Here is a 14,779-nt window from a genome sequence, read left to right on the forward strand (position 1 = left end):
CTGGGAGGGAAAGCGTTCTTCTTTAATTGTGTCCATCTTTCCAGGTAATTTCCTTTGGCCCTGGTTTATTGCCTGGAGATCTTTCATAGATGTGGCCTCTGTGTAGGTCTCTGAGATGTGGCTGCTTCCGGCACATTTTCTTGCCTCCAGAACGTTGTGCGCAATGTTCCCATGGGCTGAACACTGGTTCAGCACCTTTCCTTCTTCTGTTTTCCTTTAGAGCACAGCTTGACGTCACTTCTGGGAAGCTTCCTAGCCTACTGGCAGTATTCTTTGTCATTTGTCCCTTTATGTTGCACTTGCTGTTTTCCTCATGTGTGGCCCTCCCCCTTCTGTAAAGCACCTCATGTTTCATGGCTCACTGGTGGTACAAGCCCCACACTTTGGGAAGTAGTGATCTGACTATTCTAGTGCAAAAGCAGCAAAGATGAATCAACACTGTGACAGAGTAGTAAAAACTCCATCCCAAGAACAAAGGGGAAGGGATTTCCATGCCAGAAGGAATGAAAATGTAAGTTTGAACATCTTACACCCCCCCCAACTTAATAGTTCTTAAACTATTGATTTCTGACCCCCCCCCCTTTTTTTAAGTTTACTATTTACTTTGAGAGAGCAAGAGCATGAGCTGGGGAGGGGCAGAGAGAGAAGGAGAGAGAGAGAGGGAGAGAGAGAGAGAGAGAGAGAGAGAGAGAGAGAATGAATCTCAATAAGGCTCCATGCTGTCAGTGTAGAGCTCAGTGCGGGGCTTGAACTCTTGAACCATGAGATCATGACCTGAACTGAAACCAAGAGTCACACACTTAACTGACTGAGCCATCCAGGCACCCTGATTTCTGACCCTTCATACAAGAAAGGAGTGTTTGAAATTAGCCCTGGGAACAAATCAATCCCATTTTGTCCAGATTCTCAGAGACACATTTTCATGTGCTGACAGCATTTTAATGAGGGTAGAGATTTTTCATTTTATTTCTGGGATCAATTGAATTTGAAATCTGGGATGCAGATAGGACCAGGGTCTCCTCTGTCTTCGCTGCTGTAGACCATCAACATGCTGAGTTCAAGCCCTGCCCTAAATGATGCCAGGGTAGCATTACCCCTAGGTGCACACTGATGGGCAAAAGGTGTAACTCTTCCTGCATCAAACTAGCTCTTCAAGCAAAAGCCGCTGAATCTAGTGTAAGGAAAACATGAACCATGTGACACTGGGTATGGTCGTGATGGCAGTGGTACTGTCTTCTGGTCATTCTGTATGGTTATTCTTCTACACCAAGTTTAGTGCTTGTTGGATTTGAAGGAAGTCTCACGTGATCTCTAACCCTGGTATTCTTGACCATTCAGTCGTTAGCTTCAAGTGAGTCATCAGTATAGCCCAAAGCCATGTTAGGGATTACAGGTTTTCCTTAGAATCCCCTCAGTCGAATGTAACCCCCCCTTTTTTTTTTGGAAAAATAATTATGTATTCATTCCAGAAAAAAAGGCAATAAAAATGTAGGTACGATTATTAAATGTACTGTTGCAAAATGAAGCACATTAAGTGCTTTGAAATCTTTGTTAAATTCCAATATCCCATTATAACAGCATTTACAAGCCAGAGCTTTTTAGTTTTAACATGAGAAATAAAAATATCATTTTTCTTTGCTTCTCCATATGGTTTTTATATTTCTGTTTTGCTTTAAGGATTTCTGTCTATAATGGTTCCCTCCTCCGCCTTTCCCCCTTCTTATTAAAATTTTTTTCTTTTCATTTGTACATAATTTGTTCATTCTGATAGACTCAGTAGGAGTCCAGTAGTAAGTTACTATCACATTTTCTCTTACCTTTCCCACTTCTCACTGTACTGTCTTTTCCCCTATTAAGCCAAAATGATCAGGAACAACAAAAACAAAAAATAAAAGATAAAATACAAGTAGAACAACAAAAAAAATCATTTTCTTCTTCTGATCCAGTTTTTACGGTGACTTGGTGTCCTGTTTTCCCCCCTCCTCAACCATGACAGGAAGTTTCACCTCTATAGCTGTCATCTTGATTTAAGTGTTTTGGAGGAGGAGACTGGAGACTGTGTGTCCTGTAGCATCGTACTGATTATACGTGGGGTCACTGTAAGAAGAAATAAGATGTGATTTAAAATGAAACGCTTTAATAACCCACTGTTTCCCTTGGCAGTTTTGCCTTCACCGTAGCTGTAAATAGTGTCCATGGTCCATGGCTTCTAGCATTTCTTATTTATAAAGATGGCTTTTGTTTGTATTTATTTCACTAAAAGGGAAGCGTTCTTTGGAAATATAAAGTCGCTGAAACATACATCACATCCTGAACGGCAACTTTTTGGCTTGTAGATGCTTTGTTCCAAGGCCAGCATGTATATTCTAGTACATTGTTATCATTTTTGTTGAGCGAGGGAATGCTTTGGCGTTAAAGTGGGGAGGATCCGCGGGCGGACAACACTGCTGTTTCCTTGCCTCAGAGCCCGGTTTTGAATACGAGTCTTCAAAGCCATTTTTATTTCCAGTGTTCAGTTTTAATTAAAAACCACATTCACAATTCTGTAATCCCATCTGCAGATCCAAAAGGGGAATTCATACAAGAGAAAATTAACTCATTATTATTAAAAGCACACTGCCTTTCCAATAGGTATAATAGAGTAACAGTTTCCCTCGGGCTCAGTGGTTCCTTATATAATAACTAAAATATTAGCAAATTTTAATTGATTTTTCTTACCTGCAAGCAGTGATCAAACTTATTTTTAAAACATACTTAATTTGATTTAGGTGATAAAGGGATTTGCTTAGGAAAGAGACACTAGAAGCTGCTCTTTTCTACTGGCAAGCATGAGTTGGAAGTTGAATGGTCTTGACTTTTTTGAAATGGTGATTCAATTTATTTTTATAATAGGAACTTTTGTCCCCAGGACTCTGTTTTAGGTAAATTTATGGCACATGATATCCTTCTTTTAAAATTTTTTTCTAATGTTTATTTTTGAGAGACAGAGACAGAGCATGAGCAGGGAAGGGCAGAGAGTGAGGGAGACACAGAATCCGAAGCAGGCTCTGGGCTCCGAGCTGTTAGCACAGAGCCCGATGTGGGGCTTGAATCCTTGAACTATGAGATCATGACCTGAGCTGAAGTCAGACGCTTAACTGACTGAGCCACCCAGGCACCCCGGCACATGATATCCTTCTTAAATAACATTTCTTTTAATTTGTGTGTCTTTATAAGAGTATTTCAGAAGAAAGATCAACTATCCTTTATTCTTTCCAAAAGCTACAAGTTCTTGGTGTGCTGTTTGTCATTACCATTGTGCATAACCGATGAGCTTGTTCTTGAGGATCTTCCCCTGAATTCTCCCATAAAATGTAGGCCTCTCTTCCAGTAGCCCCATACTGCATGAAGTATGTATCCTTTGAAAAAGAGCCCTGTTCGAAAGTACTTAACTTGCTTTCCATGAGATAACTATTATGTGTAGCTGCCAGTGGACCATCTGTTTTTGAATCTTATTTCTTAAGGTCTTGTAGTGAGCTTGATGGTAAAATATCTTCATGGAAACAAAAAATATGTGAGATAAGTTAAAAAAAAAAAACACGTGGCAAATTTAACTTGAGAATGAACGTAAAAACTGGCCAGCAGGGTACTCGCTGCACCACACAGAGAACAGTGCTTTGCCTTATCTTAGTAGTCAGTACAGTAGTATTGAATTGTTTCCAGTTTGTTACCTCCTTGTGCCCTATGACTTGTATTGCAGTGTTTGTGGTTGAATTGTATTACATTTCATGTTATGTTATATATGAATATGTTAAATGGTATTATGATATACATATATACACAAAGGTAAATGAAATGCTTTTTACTAAATATGTGAAATACATATCATGCTGTGTTCTTTCGTGATAATTTCAACTACCTATTATTTCCATCTTGTTCTCTTATTTGTTGGTATTATGCTGCTTTATTGTTTTTTTCATTTCCAGTTGTTCACTTCTTTCAATATTTTCTGTCTTGGTCATCATGAAATTTTATTCTTATCTTTTTGTCATTTGTACATGTCATTAGCATTTCTTCTCTGGATTCTCGGAGTATTTAGATATCATGAAACAACCACTTCTGTGTATTTAAGTAAATACATAATCAAAATGCATGAGTTTGTTTTTTTTTTTATAATGTAAGTGCTCAGACATGTATATTTATGTGTAAATATATATTCATACACGTTCTATAAACCTCAATATGAAACTGATTTCATGATACATACACAGAACATCTAAATCTGTTACAAAGATTAAAAAAAATTTTTTTAAGGTTTATTTATTTTTGAAGGAGAGAGAGACAGAGCGTGAGCAGGGGATGGGCAGAGGGAGAGGGAGACAGAGAATCCAAGGCAGGCTCCAGGCTCTGAGCTGTCAGCATAGAGTGCAACACGGGGCTCAAACTCAAAGGCATGAGATCATGACCTGAGCAGAAGTCAGAAGCTTAACCGACTGAACCACCAGGTGCCCCAATCTGTTACAGAGATTAAGAGAATAAGCTCTCTAGGGGCGCCTGGGTGGCTCAGTCAGTTAAGCCTCCGACTTCAGCTCAGGTCATGATCTTGCAGTCTGTGAGTTCGAGCCCTAAGTCGGGCTCTGTGCTGACCGCTCAGAGCCTGGAGCCTGTTTCAGATTCTGTGTCTCCCTCTCGCTCTGACCCTCCCCCATTCATGCTCTGTCTCTCTCTGTCTCAAAAATAAATAAACGTTAAAAAAAATTAAAAAAAAAGAATAAGCTCTCACAAATACATCAATTTCTTGTATCACTGTCACTCAACTGTCGAAGTGCCTTTGCAGACTGCCTTTGCAGACTGGGTCATGTGATTCCCGGTGGCTGACATACTTCATTGTCTAGGATGATTCTAGGAAGACTGTGATGCAATGAAAGGTTGGGGCCAATGGATCCAATCTACATAAATAGTGTCTCTTCTTAATTTTTCTTTTCTTCTGTTTCTCATCCTCTCAACTGTATGCTTCTCCTCTAGAAAGCATATACTGTCTTATAGTGAAAATACACATGTACACAGATTTTAAAAAGACGAATGGAAGTTGAGAAAACTTGGAGAGCTGGTGCATATCGTTAATCAAGGCAGCAGGGATGTATTCAGCTCTAAGATGAATGCTGTTTTTTTGCCAGGGGTTCTCAAACTTTAGCAGCTTCCAAATCCCCTGGAGGTCTTGTTAAAACGGATTTCTAGGCCCACCCTCAGGGCCTCTGATTCTGTAAGATGGGATGGGGCATGAGAACGTGCATTTTTAACACGTTCTCGTAAAACTGATGCTCGGGTGGGGGACTGCCCTTGGAGTAGCCCTGTTCTAGGGTCACTGTTTCAGGTGTTTCCAATGAGGAAACCAAGGCCTGACAGGGGAAGGGGCTTGAGTAAGATGTAGTGGGTTGTATCTTGGCTAGGGTGAGAACTGGGTCTTCTGGCTGTGGCTCTGTAGTGTTCTCCTGGGATCTGTTCTTTGATTCTCCAGAGAAGGTGAAGCCCCTTCCTGACTGTCTAAAGAAAGTGTGGGAAGCCAGATTTGCCCTCCCAGATTCCTGTCTGTGGGCAGCACTGTCTCTGGCTGACCTATCTCTTTGCATGTTCTATGGAGAGAGCTTAGTGGTCTGTATTGGTGCCTAATGTTACCCACATATATTTCAACCTCTTCATTTCCATATCCAATTGAATAATTATTCATGGAACATTTGTCTGTTGATTTGTAATCATTTAGAGATTAATACCCGTGTCACCATGTTTCAAACATGGCCTATTAAACTCAGGTCTGTGTTGTGCCAAGAGAAAACAAGTTAAAGACAGCACAGGTTACAAGAGTAACCAGAAGGAAAACAGAAATGGCTGGATTTTTACTTGGATCTAAAGGTTTTGCTTTTAGTTCAATGAAATTTTAGTGAAATATTATCTCACTAAGTGAGTTTTCTGCAACATCCTCTAACCTACGTTTTCAACTTAATGTTGGCAAATTCAAATTAAAGTAAACATGATTTTGATAGGTGACTAATTGCCTTCAAATGGAATTTCATGAAATTGTTTTCATAAGAATATGGATTGGTTGAATTTAATTGGCTAAGAAGAGTAACAAGAGTTGTATATTTAAAGGTTCTGGTTATTGATCTAATTTCAGCGATTTTCTTACTGGGATGCAGATGGTCACAGTGGCATTGATGTACCATAAATCCAAATAATTGTCACCTGATAATTACATACTAGAACTGGGTGCAGAAATAATTGCTTTGAATGAGTGAGGGAATTAAAATCAGTAGTATTTCCCAAACTGAAGGGGGAGAAAGTTAGCCCACATAGTGTTGGACTCAATTCAGTTCAATAAATCTTGTGATGAAGAGAAATCTATATCTAAGGAATCACTCTTCTAGGTAGGTTTTGTCATTCTTATTGGGCCTCAAGGACCAGTGTCTTTGAGTTGTTACAAATTGCTATGAAAATGGATGCAGAGCACGTGTGCATTTATACACACATAACAGTAAATGTTTGCTAGAAAAATTTGATTTAATGATGAAGGCAAAACCCAGATTTTGACACTGATGTTACTGTCTCCAGTTTCATGGGAGCAAAGGGACCAAGTCACAGTGTACATGCCATGATGCAGTCTGTCATCTGGGGGCAATGGAGAAGCATTTGCCTTTTTACATTGTTGGAATGGGGTCTGGGCCACATTTCTGATCCTTCACGTTGCCTTCTCTCTTTTCAGCGTCTTGTGGAGGCTGCAGAAGAGGCACATCTGAAACATGAATTTGATGCAGACTTGCAGGTAACTGATTATAGTTGAGTTAAATTTTTTGTGTGTTGGCTGCAGAACGAGAAACACTAGGTATAGCAAAACACCAGCTTTCAGTGAGAGAGACTTTCAGGAGGATGCTATGCAGTTAAAAATAAGCCTGTCCATTTCTTGACAGGGCAGGGTGGTGATCCTCGACAGTTTTCTACCCTGACAGTTATAGTGAATGATAACACACACTCACGTACATGCACGTAACCAGATTTTGACAAACCCCTCCCCAGTTCTGGAGGACTTAACCAGTCAACTAACAATAATAAGCAGAACTCCTAATGGTATATTGATAAGATGGACAGCTTTGGACAGCAGAATATTAGCAAATCCCACTTCCCCGGCTGCATTTTAGGTGACTGAACGCAAAATTGTGACGGATGTAATCTTGAATTGGCTGTTATATTATATCTAAAAATTAAATCATTCACTGACATGGCATTTGAACATCTAATTAATAAATTTCTTTCAGTGGCTTTTACATCCAACTATGACACACTTGCATTTGGCAGAGAAGGATTTTGATGTTGACATATATATGTATATATAAAGCATATTAAAAGGCATCAAGGGAATTGAATAATACCTGGAGATTCCTTTTGGTCCCTCTTGAAGGAAATTTTATCTGTATTGTCAAAATGAGTTCAGTGGTGTTTACCCCCTGCTAAGCAGACAGAAGGAATGAATCTTAATCCTTAAATCTGTACTTTGCTAGAGTGCATCTCCTTTAGTGGCATGTGGTCACAATTAGGAAGTAGTGTTTATTTTGGTATGTTTTCATTTGTTGGAAATGACAAAGGCAGATCTAAGTATTCAAGCACAAAAGAGGTGGTGATACCAAAGGTAGCCTTTGGCTGTATCTCTGTTCCATGGATGTCCCTCTTCATCACTCCCCATCTATGGGTAAAAAAATGCACACTCAAATGGGGGTAATGGAGGAAAGCTTAATAAAGGAAGTATTTACAAAGGTATGGTTCTATTTCTATGGGATTATTTACAAAGGTATGGTTATAGAGAAACCAACAAGCAGTGATGTTCTACCCCAGGGTAAGCCACCCTCCTAGCCTGAGGAACATGAGTGGGGAGTGGTTTCTAAAACCCAGGAAGAGTAGCTGTATGGAAAGGTTATTTGATAGAGGAGTGCGGCCAGTCGTGGTGAGCTAGAAGGGTGGAATTTGGGGGGATAATACCCCAATAACAGTATCTAGCCTTCTGATATCTTGCTGGTACCCACCATTGACTGAATCCAGCTATTGAAGTGGTTGATGTTGTTCTGTCTTCTGAAGCATTTGAGCTAGGTGCATAAGGGTGAAGAATTGGTCTGCAGGGAAAGAGAAACTATCAACCCCCACCACTTGGTAGTCATTTTCAGGCATAATACCAACATATGAAGCAAATAGAGCCAGGACGGTAGCCAAACAAAAGAGATTCCAGGGAGAGGTGGAGAAGTGCTGGGGACGATCAGTAACAGTAGGATAGAGGTGGAGAGGCCAGCCCAGCTCTTTGGGCTAAGTTGCAGGAGAAGGGGCAGAGGAGTCAGCTGAATGGGGCAAGAAGCACCTTGTTTCCTACAGTCACACCTCCATGGCAGCCGTAGGAAAGTCCAGAGGCTATTTACTGGCCACATTTATCTTCAGCGTGCCTCCTCTTCACACAGTTTGGAGTTCCTAGAGTGGGCCAGAGGGACTGAATGGAAGCATCAGGAAGCAACTTTGCAACTGTGAGGATTGTAAGGACCTCTTGAATGTGTTGTCAAGAGAAACTGTCTCCTTCTCCTGGGGAATATTCTGGTTGTAAATTACAGAAACTCATATCAACTCAAAAGAGATTACCGTGTTGAATAAGAGTTCCTGAATCCACTCTAATAAGATGTAAATAAACAAGAAGATATAAATAGATAGGTAGATACATAAATAAATGATAAGGGAAAGCTTTTACAGTAGAATACCAACTAATAAATATAGAAGAAATAGTGGAGATAGAAGATTATAGTAATAATTCAGGCAGGAATCTTTAATGGATGCTAAACCTAGTATGAAAGAGTTTGATGAAGAACAGAATATTGACAATTTCAAAGTATCTGCCCACAAATTACTTACTAATTACAAAGGGGAATATAGCAACTTTACATGGAGAAACCTGGCAGACACTTCCTTAAACAGGTAATCAAAATTAATATCACTGATGACAAGACAAAGGGACATCAAGTGCTTCCTGATGTGTGTTGAGCCTTAGGACAGCATCCCTATGTAGAATTCTTGCCCAGAATGTGTAACCTGAATCTAATTATAATAAAACATAAGACAGATCTAGATTGGGGAATATTCTACAAAGCAACTGGCTAGACTCTTCAAAAATTCCAAGGTCAAGAAAGACAAAGAGGGGCGCCTGGGTGGCTCAGTAGTTTAAGTGTCTGACTCTTGATTTTGGCTCGGGTCATGATCTCATGGTTCATGGGTTCGAGCCCTGCATTGGGCTCTGCACTGATGGTGTGGAGACTGCTTGGGATTCTCTCTCTCCCTCTTGCTCTGCCCCACCCCTGCTCGCTCTCTCTCTTGCTCTCTCTCTCTCTCTCTCAAAATAAATAAACATGAGAAAAAAAAAAAGACAAACATTGAGGACTTGTTCCAGACTAAAGGACACGAAAGACACATGACAATGAAATGCAATGCTTGATCCTAAATTAGATTCAGAACCCAGAAGCAAAGATTTGAAAATGGACCCTGCATTAGATGATAATAATGTATCAATTTTCTGTTGAATTTTCTGATTTCTGTGTATTGTGTTTATGTAAGAGAATGTCCTTTTCTTGAGTTTTTCTGGAGCAAACATTTGCACCCACTGGTCCAAGAAATGAGTTTGTAGGAGAGTGAAAAAGATTATTGGAAGTCAGGACTAGTTTGGAAAATCTGGTGTTGATGGCTCATACAGTCAATTTTATTCTTAGATCAGTTGTCTACAAAACACGAGTGGGCGAGAGAGGGAATAATTTAATGACTTGAGAGGGTTATTTATCCTTCAGCAGAGAACAAATGTTGTGTGGTTTAGGTCAACTAACCTAGAGACACTCTTTTTTGTCCCTTGAAAGCTAGTGTTCCCTTCAAGAGTGCTCTGACTTCCTATTAGGAAGCTTTATAGTGGAATTCTGGTGTAGCAAACAGATTCCCTTGTCAAATGTGGTGCTGTAAGGATAAATGCAGCATTGGCATCTCTTTTCAAAAAAAAAAAAAAAGAGCGACCGAGAAAAGAGCCTTTGGAGTGTTACAGTTTTTGTTCTCTTGGGAACAAAGAAGGGGAGCCCAGCTTTTCCTCCCTTGGTCATCTGTTTTGTATAAGGTACAACAGAAATATTAGGGGCTACATTTGTGGTCTGAACTAGAGTAGAGGTTAAAAAAAATCTGTCAGTATTACAGAGTATCATTTACTACCTGGACCTCAGACCTTGGTGAAATCTTCTCTGGCTCAGAGTAAACCATGTGTGCTTTTGCGAGAACCTATAAGAGAGAGGCCTTTGAGAAAATGGATGTGCATGGAAGAATGTGTGTCTTCTGAGATGAAGGTTTTGAAGCCGGGAAGCTTCAGTGCTATTAAGTGCAGGTCTTAACAGCTTGGATGTCAGCCTTGTTGCTATCACCGAGGTAGCAGGTCCGTGTATGGGCTCTGGGTTTATAGCTACGACAGTCCATTAGAGCTGATCAATTGTTAATCTGGGTTCCACTGACCTCTTGGCAACCCCTGCCAGTGGATTGTTTTTATCAAAAAAATTTCAGACTACCATCTGCTCACAGTGAGATAATGCTAAGGACGTCCCTGTGCTATTAGCTCAGGAAGAGCAGAGGGAGCTGGGGGGTCTGTTTTCCTACAGAAAAAATAAAAGTGCTTTTGTGAAATTTCCTCAACTTTGTAGCTTCAAGTTGTAGCTCCCTCCTCTTTGTTCCCTACATAGAAAAGAAGTGATAAGGTCTGCCTCTTATTTCAGGTTAAATTGGAGCCTTTGCCTCGTTGCACCATTCAGGAGCTTTGGAAGTGAAGAGTTTGTTTTCCATTGGTAGAATCATCAAAAATTACCACAAGAAAGTCATGTGTCTTTTATTGTCAGGATTTTATTTTTCATTTAAATTTTGTCTTACAGTTTCTCTAGAGGTTTAACATTTTTCTCATGGGCTTATGGCCTTCACATCATCAGTGTCCTTTGTAGGGTCCGTAAACATAGAATTAACCGTTCTTGACAAAAACTGTACTGGGGCAACAGGTAAAATACAACGTTGGAAGGGTAGCATGTGTGAACAGCCCACAATGCAGTGTCCTCCATGGAAACCAGACCTGCCTGGTCGTCTTTAGTGGCTGGAAAACTTGACTGTTGACACTGGGGTCAGTTCAGCCCTCTGGCTTGTCCCTCTCTATGGGAGGCCTGTGGGTTCTAGATGGGTCTTGGTTTTGTCCTTTATTCTCTGGTATCTCTCCCTTTGGGCAACTTATAATTGATATGAACAGAGGCTGTGTTAAAATGGCATCTTTGCTTTTTTATTTTGTGCTTTGAATTAACATAGGTTTTTTTTTAAAATATAAAGCTTCTATGAGGTTGATAATTATAATGTGAAGAGTTGAAGAAAAGAACCTGTGTCTTAATTATCACATGTGATTATTGTAGTGTTTCATTATTTTGATGCCAAACCCAACTGGAGTTGGGGAGAGAGTGGTGGGAGCAGACCATAGGCCGGGTTATCCTGGCTACTAATGAATTTCCAGAAAACTAGGTCTACATATATAGTAGAACTTGGAGAGAATGCTTCTCCCCAACCTTGCTTACTCTTTCTTTTTGGGTTTTTCCATTGGCAGCGAAGAAGATGGAAAAAAAAAGTCCTTTTGACAGTTTACTAAAAACCTGCTTATCTTTGAACCGCAAACATATTTTCTTTGAAAGCTGTCTCCAATAAGTGCCAATTGCACAGAGCTGGTGCACAGCAGAAAAAAAAAATGTGGTTTTGAATTGTGTATCCTGCAGAAGCCTTTTCCATTGCAAAGTTTTCTGTAATAATTTTTCTTTGTTATTTTGTAAGTAATAGGAAAATAAAAAGCCTGGTGATATGCAGAAGGATAACAAAAGTGTAAGTGGGAAGGAACTGGGGAACGGAGTGTCTTGAACGTCCCTCCTTGTCATCCTCAAGCCTCAGACACCTACCTTGCAAACACCGTGGACTGACTTCAACGTTGGGGTGAGGGATTTGGAGTGGGAAGGATGCAAAAACCATGAGGGGAAATCTCCCAGCGGTTGGGCTGGTGGGACGCCAGCCTCCATACTTGTGGGGCCGCTTCCCACGGCCACCTCCTGGCCACCCCTGGTGCAGCATGAGGTCCCTGCTGAGGGAGACCCAGGTGAAGGATGGGGGCCCGTTTGGGAGCCCCAACATCCTCCGCTGTAGGCCACCTGTGTCACCATTCACTGGGAGGAGGAAGCCTTTCCTGGAAAGGATTAGGAAGGGCAGTGGAGCAGCAGGGCAGACCTGTCCTTTTCCCTGACAGTCTTTCCCTGCTGGCCAGTGAGGCATTGCCCTGGGGAAACCCGCACGTTGTGGACGCAAGCCAAGGATGGCTTTAGTAGAAGTTCTTCCCGAGCGGAGGAAATCACAGTCCTCACGGGCTTTTACAGTTATTCCTGACAAGCCCCAGTCTATCCTCATCCTTTTTGCCTGAGCAAGGGGTTGGCTCCTTGCAGAGGGAGGAGGTGGAGCACAGAAGCCCAGGCCCCGGAATTAGAAAATGATGCTTTTCATAGAGGTAGCGAATTGACTTTCTGTGCATAAGCAAGAAGGAGAGGGGTCACATCTATAGGAAAAATAAATGAAAACGGAAGAGATTTTCACACTTCCTATTAAAATAAGTGTTCCCTCCACCTCTGCCACTTTTTTCTGATCTAACTTCTGAGAACATGCCTATTGTTGTTTTTTTTTTTTCTTTCTTTTTATCAGCTTGGCAGGGGGTCACAGTTAGTCTGCATTTTAAGTTATTACATTGGGATGTTTCTTAGGGGCCACATGTCATTTATGCACAAGACTGATGTGTAGTTTCCCAAGAATCCTTAAATGTGAACATTCTGAAATCAAAGTCACTCTGTGTACACAATTGTATTTGTTCATTTGGTTAGAGTGTTATGACTTTACATAAGGTCAGGGCATGATTGAGCTTTGTGTTAATCAGTTGTCTGGTAGTCACATGTTATACACAGGACCCTGACTGTTGGTCATGTGGAAGTGGAAGAAGAGGTGGCAGGTGGAGCCTCAGCTTGACCCAACACAGAGAGCCTTGACCTAGAGATCTTGAAATGTAGGTTCTAGTAGTTCTTGTCTACCCAGACCATTTACATGCTCAAAGATCTGCTACTGTGGTCTCTTTGCTCATCCATGAAATGATGTACTTGTAAGGTCTAGATGATTTCTAAGATTTTATCGATCTCTCATGGGCTGTGATAATTCAACAAGTAATTGTCCATAACCTCCTCTGTGTCAGGCACTGTGCTATGCATATGGCCACGAGTGCTAAGCCGATGCTGTCCCTGTTCTCACATAGCTCACCATCTAACAGCAGTGACTGATATTAAAACTGTGGTGACATAAATAATTATTACATTTGAATCTGATAAATGACATGAAAGAGAAGTACAGGGCATTATCGCAGTGCACAGCTAGCAGACCTCCCCAAATCTGCGCACCTAGTTCAAGGGACCTTGGAGCAAAGACTCATCCGAGAGTGGGCCTTGATTGAGTGGAGATTCAAGGTTTGCCTCCATCACAGCTAGAAGAAATGTCTCCAGACACAGAGAACCCATAATGTCTTTATTTTCCATAAGTGCAAAATTAAAATTATTTGATCTGTTTTCCGTATAATAATTTTCTCACTTCTGAACTCTGATGATACTTTATTTTTGCCTCTTTTTTGATGCTTACCATTTTCTGTCCTGTTAATTTTATTCACGTATGTCTATTTTTTGCTTAATTTAACATTTAGGACTGAGTACAGGACTGGGTACATGTTAGACCCTGTTCTAGGTTGCGGGACTTCCACAAACTGAGATGCGACCCTTATAACCCAGGAAAATTCTAATCTATCTTTTTAAATGTATGCATGTGTATGTATGCATAGTGTGTGTGTGTGTGTGTGTGTGTGTGTGTGTGTGTGTGTGTGTATGTATGGTTGCTATAAGGATTACAGTGAGCATCCTTAAGTGTACAGTGTATCTAGATTTAGTGTATGAAGTACCACTTCACCTGGAAAAATAACTTTTCACCAGTGTAATTCTACTTAACTACCATTCTTTGTGGTATTATCATGTATTGTACTTCTATGTGTTATAAATACCATAATAAATGTTATTTTTATTTTGCTTTATTTTTGGTTTAATCAGCTATTTCCAAAAAAAATTAAATAAGAAGAAAGATAGCAATATATTTACCCACACATTTTCCATTTCTGGCACTCTTCATTCCTTCCAATGGATTTGAGTTTCCATCTGTTATCATCTTCAGGCTGAAGAACCTCTTTTAGCTTTTTTTAATTAAAAAAAAATTTCTTTTTTTGCACTGCAGGTCTGGGAGCCATAACTTCTCTCAGCTTTTGTTCATCTAAAAATATCTTTATTTCACCTTCAGTTTTGAAGGGTAATTTTGCTGGTTATAGAATTTTTATTTATTTTTTTTAGCACTTTGAAGATATAATCCCATTTTATTCTGATCTTTAATGTTTTAATGATATGTCAGCCATCATTTTTATCTTTATTTTTTATCTTTTTTATCTATTTTTATCTTTATTCCTCTATACAGTAAGTCATTTTTCTTTGCTACTTTCATGACTTTTCACCTTATCTTTGATTTTCAGTATACGGTATAGTATGATAAGTTAATGATGTTTCTAGATGTGATTTTCTTTGTATTTATTCTCCTTGGAGTTTCCTGAGACTGTTGAATATTG

The 14,779-nt window shown here is 40.1% G+C and overlaps 1 protein-coding gene across 1 annotated transcript in view; it reads left to right on the forward strand.

Moving 5' to 3' along the window:
* Positions 1-14,779, forward strand: part of CACNA2D3 (calcium voltage-gated channel auxiliary subunit alpha2delta 3) — an 863,383-nt gene that overhangs the window by 242,757 nt on the left and 605,847 nt on the right. Inside the window, exon 4 of the mRNA XM_030307036.1 lies at positions 6,737-6,796. Within this exon, the coding sequence (XP_030162896.1) occupies positions 6,737-6,796 (60 nt within the window). The remainder of the gene's footprint in view (positions 1-6,736; positions 6,797-14,779) is intronic.

This window comes from Lynx canadensis, chromosome A2 (genome assembly GCF_007474595.2).
Source record: "Lynx canadensis isolate LIC74 chromosome A2, mLynCan4.pri.v2, whole genome shotgun sequence".
NCBI classification, from domain to species: Eukaryota; Metazoa; Chordata; class Mammalia; order Carnivora; family Felidae; genus Lynx; species Lynx canadensis.